At 38.5% G+C, this 11,717-nt stretch overlaps 1 protein-coding gene across 1 annotated transcript; it reads left to right on the top strand.

The window, feature by feature from the left end:
• The first annotated feature begins 1,495 nt into the window (after window positions 1-1,495).
• On the top strand, window positions 1,496-11,576 carry neil3 (nei-like DNA glycosylase 3). The gene is made up of 10 exons (XM_037077223.1): window positions 1,496-1,718; window positions 1,863-1,972; window positions 3,505-3,639; window positions 4,026-4,239; window positions 5,172-5,246; window positions 5,593-5,759; window positions 7,955-8,118; window positions 10,032-10,446; window positions 10,770-10,950; window positions 11,113-11,576. Exons 1-10 carry the CDS (start codon window positions 1,614-1,616, stop codon window positions 11,293-11,295), a joined length of 1,749 nt encoding a protein of 582 aa, XP_036933118.1. The 5' UTR covers window positions 1,496-1,613; the 3' UTR covers window positions 11,296-11,576.
• Window positions 11,577-11,717: the final 141 nt, after the last annotated feature.

The raw sequence follows: 11,717 nt of genomic DNA, 5'->3' as shown, positions 1-11,717 counted from the left end.
TAGTTTTCATGTACTGTACTGAAAGAATCACTGAATCAGCACCTTTTGACCCTCATCAGATGACATATCATGTAACCGTCCAGAAATCTGTGATATACCTCATTCAGTGGAGGGAACAGAACTTTGCAGACACAAAGGGGAACATTTTTGCTTTTATCCTGTAACATTGTCAGTCCTGAGGCAGGAGAGAGGACTGCAAGAGGGCGCAATCCAGTTTTTTAACAACTTGTATTGAATTCCATTATAATTCCTTGGGTGAGACCCAGCTTCAAGTGCTCCACTTCCCTCAGAGCCAATGTGAGAGAGCAGTTTCAGATTTTAATACACATTATTGCTGAGCACTGCTTTTTTTTGAGGGAGGGCATGGCTGTGCACTTGGCTGGAGAACATGTTGCCTATCTATTTTTATCTGGGCCAGCAGAAGGGTTGCTGGATGGTAAAACTGCGGAGCAAACAAGTTGCTGCAATTACACAAGCAAGTCATGCAGAAAATCTTTTGACAATGATGCAAATTATCCTTCCTATGAATTTTCTCCCCAGCCAGATGGGACACCTTATGAATATGGTGACGGTACAGAAAGAGGTTAAATTAAACCTCTGATGATTGGATAATGGATGTCGTTACAGACGCTAAGGACATTTTGATGAACTTTAACTCACAAAAAAGTTAAAATAAGACTTTGATTTATCATTATTACTTCTACTGCTAGTTTAAACTAGTTTCTATCTATCTATCTATCTATCTATCTATCTATCTATCTATCTATCTATCTATCTATCTATCTATCTATCTATCTATCTATCTATCTATCTATCTATCTATCTGAAAAAGATAAGATTATAGTATATATGTTATAGTATATTATAGTGCATATGTGTGAGCTGCAGGACCAACAATAATACTCTACCGCCCTCAAGTGGGAAGTTAAAGAAGTTACACACAGCCAGGGCTTTACTACAGAATATTCTGACAAATGCACATTAAGTGGAGTAGTTTTAAGTCTAATCATTAATGATTAACATTGATAAACGAATTAAACATTTGGAAAATAGGAAGTGAGTTGATTTTTTGTGAATTTAGAGAAACCATGGATTATTTTGTCCTTTATTTGCACTTGAAACAATAAACTTGATCAACAAAATTTCACACATACATCACATGAATGTAAAGAAATGAACTCAACATGAACTGATTTTTTTTCAGTGAAGAAAGAATGAATGAGTGAATGATTGAAGAGAAGGAAGTGATAACAAGTCTGCCTGTGTAGGCTGCCAAAATAAAATTTGAAAAAAATGTACAGCATATTTTTTTTTACACTAAGTTGTGCAACATTGTTAACAGTTACATAATTTCTAAAAAAAAAAATAAATAAACAAACAAATAACTAAATACATTTTAAAAAGTTGAGGAGAAAAGCACCCTTTTTAATGGATGCATTTATTGTCTATTTACTTCGTCCATTTCCGGATACAGGCAGTACGGCCTACCGCGCATGCGCAAAATTAAACTGTGTGGCGGGGAATCACAGTAAACAAACTTCCTATTTAGCGGGTAAACACTCTGCTGATGCACACTTTTACTGACAGGAAGCTTTTAAATCCCGAACTAGAGGATGGTCGAAGGTCCGGGATGCACTTTGAACGGAGAGAAAATCCGCGCAAAAGTCCAGAAAGGGCAGAAAGTGAAGGAGATGAGGGGAAGTTTGATAACTACGAAGGTTTGTCGTGTTGTGTCATGTTTTCTCTGCGCAGCTCTAAACAAGCTAACGCTAACGTGTCAGTACAAAACAATACAACTAGCTAGTTCTTGCTAGCAGCTGCGATTCGCTGTTTAATGCTAACCAGTTTGTGTTTGCTGACAGAGAAGCAGCTCGGAGGGAAGTGTCTTCCACAGCCTGACTGGCTGTCAGTACACCGGGGTGGAAACTCTGGGGAAGGAGCTCTTCATGTACTTTGGTGCGAGAGCGTTGAGGTAATGCAGCCTGAACACACAGACACACTTTATAAAGTCACAGGAACACTTCTGTCAAAGCTTTTTGGACTTTGGGGTTCAGCTTATGTGACCAGATATATAGTACCACGTTTATTTCATGCTTAGTTATACATTTTATTTTATTTATAGCTTTTGCTAAACACTGTGTGTTGTCATATTTAAGTTACATGGGCTCATTCATATTCAATACCAACATGTTTCCCTACATAGGACAAACCTCTTTATAATGGACCTCTTCTATTTGATATGAATAATGAAAAAAAAAAAAAAGTGATAGGTAGATTTATATGAATATTTTGAGTTTTAATGTGTATGTGTCCTCTTCATAATTCTCCTGACAATAAACAAACAAACAAACCCATATTGTTCCCCTCTAAACTGTAAAAACATGTTGTTCCGTTTGCTACAACCACTCAGCTCTGTTGGTGTGGTCTGTGTAAGTAACAAAAAAATAGTGATTATAATATAAAATAGAAGAAGCGGTAACATTTAATAAGAAGTGATGTGTCTTATTTGTCACATTATTTATTTAATCTAGATACTTTAAAACTTTTACTCGTTTTATTGGCATAGTTTCATGCAATATGTTTACTTTTAGTAAAGTATGACTCGTTGTTACCTTCTACAACGCTGTGTGTGACTGTGTCTAAAGTGTATGCAGGGACTGTTTTGTTTGTGCTGGCTGTAGAAGTAGAGCATGTAATAAGATGGCAAGAAAGCCGCTATCTGTTAACAAGTTGAGCAACCATTTCTAAACACTTTTCCCAAATTATTTGTACTTAATGTATCAAATTGAATTAAATTGTAAGTTTTTTTATGGATTGCATTTGTGTTTTTGTATGTTGATGGAAACAAATCATCAGGTTTCATTTTGGTTTTTCCATACTTGATGATTGTGGCCACCTTTGACAAAATCCTCCCTCTTTTTGTAGGTACAAGTAGATTAGAAGCACATTTGCTGGAAGGTTAATTGAGAGACGGGTTACGAACAAAATAACAAGACAGGATCCAGTGAGTCAGATTCCTAAGATGCTGTTAAACCAGCATGCTGTTAATTTTCTATCATAAATGACAAAGTAAAGCAGTAAATCCTTAAATTTAACAAGCTGAAATCAGCAAATGCTTGAAAAAGGACTAAAACAGTTTTTTTTATTATTTAAATAGTTTGCAACTAATGTTCCTTGAATCAACTCATTGTTGCAGCTTCATATACTCTAAATGTAATATTAATTAGTTATCAAGTTATAGCTATACTTCATAATTAAATAAAACACTCAGTCTTACAACGTGGACTGAATGGTTCTTTTCTTTAATAATTAAAATGAATAGCTGCAGTGGTGTGATTCAGCAGGTAGAAGTAAGTGAACCTGTGACATTTCTGTTTCACAAGTCTCCAACCAGCAGGCCACCTTTCTGTCCTTTTTGCTGTCAAGTCTGATATAAACTCACACATGCTGTCCTCAACTTTTGTTTTCTCTCTCCATCCTTCTTTTGTGCTCACATCCTTTTAGAGTGCACTTCGGTATGAATGGATCAATGCGTATAAACCCTGCTGAGAGGAAGGATAGGACCGGCTCCACACCGGTGCTGCAGATACACCTGACTAATGACATTGTGTGCTTCTTTGACAGCACAGTGGAAATAAGGTAACCGGGACACCGGCGTAGCCTAGATAGATTGAGGTGACAGAAGTTCACCTTGGGGTATGAGTCTCATTCAGTGAGTATGTCCTACATTGCGCTGTGTCTGAAGACAGTGGCTATTGTTGCATGAAAAACACAGTCTTGTGGCTCGACATTTGTCCCCTTCATTGACTGTAAGGCCCCCGTGAACTGCTCAGCTGCCAGACAGACATTTATTTCTAGTGTCTGAAAATGTCACCTGTGCTGAGCTCATAGAACTCACAACTGGAACAGAATGTATGTTAGAAAAAAATTGAAATATATAATCCTGAGAATGCACCAGTTGACCTTGTGGCAGCAGCTATGTGTTTTCTGAATTCTTCCCACACTTTAAAGCTGTCTGCTTGCAGGTTGACAGAGGACTGTGAACAAAGGGTGAGGGCTAGTGAGAGTCTGGATGTCTGCTCCCCCAAGTTCAGCCTCTCCCGCTCTGAGGAGGCAGTGAGGAGCCAGAGGAGCAGGATGCTCTGTGACGTTCTCCTAGACCAGGCCGTCATGCCGGGTGTTGGCAACATCATTAAAAACGAAGCCCTGTTCGACTCGGGCCTCCACCCAGCCGTGAAGGTATGGAATAGATGATGGATTGTGTTCAGCAGAGGAACAAAAAAGAGGGTAAAAATGCAAGACAACTCTCAGAGAGAAAGTATAAGCCCTTGTATTATTGAGTGATGCATTGCAATGAGGAGGGTGAAACAGGGTAAAGACAAACAGGCGCATTGCGGCACAGATAAGCTTCCCTCCCTCCAGTTTTGAAATGTTTTTATTTTTGTTTTTTTTCTTTATTGAGAGTCAAATAGGGGTTTCCCTCTGATTTATAATATATTGGGCTCTGTATTATATAACACATGACTCAGATACTTTCTATTCCCGATGCTTCACATTTCTCCTATAATATTTTTCACCGTTTGCTTAATATTTTTTTGCAAACTGTCGAATAACAAATGTGATATTTGGAGTGACCTATTCACTGCCGGTAAGAGACACTTTGCAGCATGAATACTTCTGTTACTCAGCTATTACCAAGGGCTCTGCTCTGCTCTGCTCACCCTAGAAAGTATGAGATGGGGTATAAGAATATAGCACACTGGACCACGACATTAATCTAGGACTTTTGCCCCCTTCTTCTTCTGGGACCACTAAATCTTTATGAGCCTCTCCTCCATTATTGAGCCCCTAGGTGTCCTTAAAGAGCTACAAGTGGTTTGTGTTTGTGTGCTCTGGATCTGTTTTTTCACTTTTTGAGTCAGAGTCAGGTCCTTGCTTCCTGGGCTGCAAGTGTTGCGTATACACTATATGTAATTTTTCTCCATTGCATCATTTTAAATCCAGTTTCTCATTCATGTCTGGTGTGCTTTTATTGTTTATTTGCTTGTATTATTGATTTTCTGACTGTGGAGCGCCGTTGGTCTCTGTTTTGAAATGAAGAGCTATACAAATAAGGTTTATTTTCTCTCTGGCTGTGAACTGTAACTAACGGTGCTGCTTGTTTTTCTTAGGTTCAGCAGCTGACGGACAAGCAGATATTCCACTTAGTGAAGATGACGCGGGATTTCACTCTTCTGTTTTACAAGGTAAGATTTTTGTACATGAATAGCAAAAAAAAAACAAAAAAACATTTGAAATTGTTTTGTTGGTAATCCTAGAACTGCATTTGCTTGTTAAGACGGATACACATTTACTTGGAGGTATTTAGCTGAAACCTCGTTTCAGCTGAATTGCAATAACGGTTTAATTTAAAATCCTGTTTTGCTGAAAAAGGAGAGCAAAAGTCGAAGCCTCGCTGCCTAGGGAATAGACAAAAGCAAATATTCCTGTCTATGCATACTAGACAAGTAAGGATGTAAGTGAATGTTTTTCCCTGTTCTCTTTATCCATGTCTCTTTATTCACTCTTGCCTGCCTTCCTCATCTCTATCAGTGTCGCAAATCTGGCTCTCCTCTCTACAAACATTACAAAGTCTACAAGCGTCCCCAGTGCGGCCAGTGCTTTCATGTCATCACAGTCTGTCGTCTTGGAGACAACGGCAGGATGACTTACTTCTGCGAGTGCTGTCAGAAGGAAGATCCCAGCGGGGTTGACATCAGGTAGAAATCCTCATAGACCTTTGGCACTTTGACTGAAAAGATACCGTCTTGCATTCGTTGTAAGGGCTGTTTGAAGTTTGGTCAGGGGTTTGCTGCAGAAATGTTTGATACTTCGCGTACTTGGAGCATTATTAGCCAGATAAAAGCAGGGTTCATGTGGGTGCTGGAAATCCTTGAAAAATACTTCAATTTTAATGTGGTGTGCAAAAGGTTTAAAATGTGGTTTGGTTGTTGATCGCGATGCTTTCACATAGATTTAGCAGAACAGACAGCACTTCTGGATGGCATAAGTAAAACAAAGAAACTCTCTGATGAAATGGCAGGACGGCAAAATGAAACACATGACCAGATGTTGCTATATAGTTGTTTGATTACTTAGAAAGAACAAAACTTGATTTTTTAAAAATGAAATTACTGCTTGTAATTGTTCTACGAAACAGTCTGTTGCAGAGGAGGACTAGAAGTTAAAATATCTTAATTTTAGACAGCTATACCATCGTCACGGTTGCCAGTAATGCCTAATTATTTTAATTTAAAATGATAATTGGTTTGCCGTCTGCTGTCTTACTGGTTATATAGGAGACCAAGTCTACTTACACTCAGGTGACATATTTTAAATCATGAAACATTGTTTGTGTTTTCCTTTAATTCATCAGCCCACTATAGAACACCATCACTAATCACAATATTGGTCGTTTATTGCACAATAACATCCAACTTAATGTGATTAAGTAAATGCATGTTGAACATGCTTGGAAAGTGCTTCAGTTTGATAATTAACCAGTGAAGGTGTGGGAAGTGGAAGACTTAAAGAAAACAGGGATGAACACTGTATATCACAATTCTTGTGTGCTAATTCCAGATAATTATGGTTTGACTTGCATAACATTTAGTGTAATTGCTTTTTTGGATTAACAAGATGATGCTTAATTAATTAACACCCAATGACATGACTCAATGTAGGATACAGTGTTTTTTGTAGGCTTTTGTTTCTTCTTAATTAATGATCTTAATTTAATAGTTTTAGCTCTTTATTGCCATATGCACAACAGTTACAGTGAAGCAGCATTTGGCAATGACATTATTAGTTCTCAAACTCCTTCCAACAACTCTCAGACAATATGTTTTAACAGAAAATCACACAAGCAAAAATGAGAATTTAAGACATGATAATACCATGGTAAAGCTAGGTGCCATTTGTCAAAACCTACTCCTTGCAGGAAGTTCTAAAGCCTTTTAGATAAAATTTAGAGAGGCCATCTTTGCAGGCAGATGGGCTTGGCAGGGAGTGGGAAGTGTTATGGGGGGAAATTAATGCGCATATAAGGCTGTGTTTGCCAGACAGGGCACAGGCTCAACACCTCCTGGGTTGTGTTTGAGCAAAGCTTTGCGAGGGGTTAGAGCCTAAAGCCCTTACAACGTATTACACAGCTGATAAAGCAATCTGTGGGGAAAGTTCCCTGAAAGCTACTTTCCTCTTCCATGACTGTTGGCATTGCAGATTTGCCTACTTGTCAAACACAGTTGAGCTTCATGTCAGCGCACTAACATGTATGCTTAGAGCAATTATATGAAACAAAGTGCCTTCTCGCATATCTTCATCCACTGCTTAAAAATTTAAAATATTTGTCTCGTTAAAGTATTTTTCTCTTCCTGCACTTTCTGTGATCTGGTTACAATTAAAGCAGCTGAATAATTTATATTTATTGCTCATTTTGCACTTCCAGTTCCAAGAAAGTAATTAAAGAAAATTATATTATGTATTCACACATTAAATTATGCTCAAAGTATTCCTCAGCTAAATGCCTGAACTGTCAAGTAATAAAATGATTTATGTCACATCGCTCTGAAAGACTTTTTTCCAGCAATTTTCCAAAGAAAATTAAGCTTTGTATCTTGAAAATTTAGTTTGTGTTTGTTGAATTTTTTACAATATTCAGGTTTGTCTCTATGTGACCTGATAAAAACACATAACCCCTACTTTTGTATTTTATTGCTATTATTTCCCATAAATTCTCATCAATTCTGATTGAATGTGTCCACCTGAGATATATATTTGCAACCCTAAACACTAAGGGAACTTGATCTTTACACGGTTACATAATTTCTCCTTCGGTGCACGGGTTTTTATAAATTAGCAAGCATGTGTAGACAACAAAGGTTCATTAAGACCACTCTTCCTTTCCTTTATTCAGTAAGCTCCCAGTCAGAAACAGCCTGATTGGCTGGGCCTACAATGAGAAAACCAATGATAACGTGGCTAAGAAGGAGGAAGAAGACTGGGCCTGTCAGCTCTGCACACTCATCAACCAGCCAGCAGCAAAAGCCTGTGATGCTTGCCTCACTCCGAGACCTGAGGGTGAGTGACATGTTTTTTACAGTCACTGACTTTAATGGGGCGTCAGAATGTCCTTGTTAGCCAGAGATAAAATAATAGGAGCTGTAGTTCTGCTGTTAAGCTGAACGAGCCCATGTATGGTTCGCCATCAGTGCTTAAGTACTTCTGAGCAAGGCACAAAACAGCAAGCTGTCGAAAAGATACTGCAGTTAAACAGGCTGACTGAGTAGGTGTGTGTTTATGTGTTTGTGTTTTGTTGCGAAAGTAATGAGCGTGTCTGTCAGTCAGCCATTATTGTCTGACTATTTTGAGCTGCATTATGGCAGCGGCGAACTGTGTTGAAAGAGATGTTCTTTTTATCTGTGTTGCAGCCAACAAACCACAGCTGAATGCTTTGCTTGGCTTTATTTATATATTTTCTTTTATTTTCCAATATTATGCTTCCAAATTTTGAATACTTTTATTTATGATTGAACAGCTAGATGGGAGGCACTTGAAACAACAGCATGCCTGTGGTTCTTTTTATCCTGAGCGTTCCAAGAATTGGATAAATTGCTGAAATCGTATGTCAACATTAGATTTTGGCATCGATTCCTGCGGTACGTTCACGTAATGTTCTCAATCCAAACACACTGTGAACAGGAGAGGGACATACGGTTTCATTTATAGTTCCTGTAAAATGTATTTTGTATTTTAAATTTGAAATTAGTTTAAATTAATCTTCTATTTTTTTCCTGTTAAAAAGTTTTTGGGGTGAGTTTTTTCCTCTCTGTACATATTTTAAAGCCCACTGAGGAAATATGATTTTCTGGTTTTAGGTGAAATAAATAAAACTGACTTGATGTGATCAGGGATGAAAAATTCTATTGAAATATGACTGAAAAAGCACCATTCAAATGGCTGGAGCTGCTAAAAGATAAAATGTGTCACAACATTCCATTAAACAGTTTACAAAGCATTTTTGTCGCACATCAGGCCAAAAATCTCTGGTGCACCGAAATGAAAAGGCAGACGAACAGCGTGACAAATTAGTCTGCAGCCCTTCATTGTGCTTCTTCTGTTTGGTACAGACGGCAGCAAAAATCACATTATTAGTGAAAATTAAACATTAAAATGACCATTCCTACAAAATATGATCATTCATCCTTAATATAGTTTAATTAATAATGTTTGGTTTTAACTTTGACCTCCAACAGTCTTTTTCAGTTTGAGTGTAAAAGAAAATTTTGCCACTTTTTTTGAAGTGCCTTTTCTTAACACTGCCTGAGTTTTAATGATTTCCTCAATTATGCAAAATGGTAATAAAGCAGTTGGTTTGATCCACAAATGATCAACATCTGCATGTCTGAACTGACTTGAGTGTGTTAGTAATGACAATAGTTGCATTTTTAGATTAACTCTTCCTTTAAAAATGTAGGAAATGCCTAATGGACATTTATTTCTCCAGGGGACGTTTCCCAAGCACACTTGTTCTTTTTCTGTAACATCATGATTTGCATTTCTAGTTACACATTTACATCTTTTAATGTTGACCACTAAGCTGCTTCACTAAAACAGCTGGGGGTTAAGTGCCTTGCTCAAGGGTACCGTCCACTAATGGAAGAGTAATACTTACTCACAGCTCTCAGTTAACGACCCTGATGTCAGACACTCTAGTTCAACATTAAAGAAACATATTATTTTCAAAGTTGTATTATATGGGGGCTCATTTCACAGAATTCTGCACAAGGGCATCATCAGCACAACAGATTGTATGTCATTTTATTTGAAGACACAGCGCAGCAGTCTGGTGCTTACTGGTAAATTTTATGGCAAGCTCACCACTTAAAGCCAAACAACAAGCTGCATGTTTATGAGGAGCAGCCAGAGCATCAGAACACGCTGCAGCTGCTTAACATGAAATGAGTGTTCTCTCTCTGGCTCCATCTCCACAGTCCACAAAGACGACATTAGCGCTGAAGCATCACCCTTCACCACTGATTTGATTAAATACCCCTGCACCGCTTTCAAGAAGCCACAAGAGGAGCTCAAAGTCAACTGGAGGTCTGCATTCGGGACTTCCACCCTTGTTTTCTCCGACTTGAGCAAGAAGCCAAAGCCTGTAAACTCCCCGCTCTCCCCAGCCGACAGTCATTTGAATTCCTTGGCGGCAGAGCAAGGTTTATATAAATACAGCGTCTGCCAAGGGACAACAAGCCCCAATTATGCCTCTGGTGGCTGGCAGAGGCAAAGTGCCGAGCTCTCCAATAGGGAATCACTGGCCTCCTACAGTCACCCACAAAAGAAAATGAGAATTGATCACAGTCCCTTTCCCAGTAACAATGCTCAAAATGGAACCCCCAACTCACGGTGAGTGAATCTCTCGCTTGGCTATTCATGAATAAGTTTATAATAAGAGAAGTTTTTTGCAACTTCAGGGAGATAAGTGGGATGAAAAAGCATCTGACTGTGGAATTTTTAATGCAACATTGTTAAAAAAAAAAAAAAAAAAAGCTCAGATTGACAAATGGCCATAGAAGGACACCATGCAAATACCACAGTTACCAGAACACATCACCACACGGCTGAGGAGAGGTTGTTTGCTCTCTAATAAGGGTTGATGTGACAGGTATGCTTGTGTTTTACTTTCAATTTATTTCAAACTAATAAGACTGTTTCTTCACCTCTGTCAGTGCGAGCAAAATGGATGCGACAAGCCGCAGCTCCTTCATTTCTTCCAGTCCCAGCGCTCCATGTTGTGCATCCCATCGTCGTCCAGCTGTCCTCAGAGTGGTCCACAAGGACGGGGAGAATAAGGGACGACAGTTTTACTCCTGCTCTCTACCCAGAGAGACCAAGTGCAACTTCTTTGAGGTAAAGAAGACCTCTCATCTCTATTGCATTGTTTAATCTGAAAACACCTTAAACATTTTACTGTCAAATACAGACATGGTGTTGTTTTGGCATCAAATGTAAATGCTTGAAATAAAAGTGCACGACTGAGTTATTTAAAAAACCTTATTTTGTTTGTCACAGTGGGCAGACTTGAAGTTCCCCTTTTGTCACCACGGGAAACGCTGTTTAATGAGGACGGTGCTGAAACTTGGTCCTAACAATGGCCGGAATTTCTACACCTGCAGCTTTCAAAAGGGTAAACAGTGTGACTTTTTCCAGTGGGCAGATAATGGACCAGGGGTGTCCATCCTCCCTGGCTGTTAAAGTGTTTTCACAATGCATTACTTGGAGGTTAAACCCTGATGCAATGCGTATGTGTTCATGTAATTAAATGGATGTAGATCAAATGGAAACATACATTTAAAGGTCTGGTGTGTGGGGTTTAAGGGGATCTTCTGGTAGAAATAGAATACAGTGTTTACAATTATGTTTTTCTTAGTTTATAACCACCTGAAAATAAGAGTTGTCATGTTTTCATTGCCTTAGAATTCATCTTTTATATGTAAGATAGAGTCTGCCATTTTTCTACAGTGGCCCAGTACCGACAAACCAAACACTCACTCTGTTAACATGTGAGATCACGCAATACTGCTGAAACAAAGAGCCTTCTTTACTTTAGTCCTGGATTATTTACACTGAACAAAACAAAGGTAGCATGATTGATCTCGTCCTCTGCTCAGAGGTTA

Source organism: Acanthopagrus latus, chromosome 18 (genome assembly GCF_904848185.1).
Source record: "Acanthopagrus latus isolate v.2019 chromosome 18, fAcaLat1.1, whole genome shotgun sequence".
Taxonomy (NCBI): domain Eukaryota; kingdom Metazoa; phylum Chordata; class Actinopteri; order Spariformes; family Sparidae; genus Acanthopagrus; species Acanthopagrus latus.
This window is presented reverse-complemented; position numbering and strand designations above follow the sequence as displayed.

Bases quoted from the DNA above. Each gene is read 5' to 3' on its own strand.
- neil3 (XM_037077223.1), top strand. From the start codon at position 1,614: ATGGTCGAAGGTCCGGGATGCACTTTGAACGGAGAGAAAATCCGCGCA. The intron at 5,247-5,592 runs GTAAGATTTTTG...CATCTCTATCAG, and splicing joins TCACTCTTCTGTTTTACAAG to TGTCGCAAATCTGGCTCTCC. The intron at 10,951-11,112 runs GTAAAGAAGACC...TGTTTGTCACAG, and splicing joins CCAAGTGCAACTTCTTTGAG to TGGGCAGACTTGAAGTTCCC.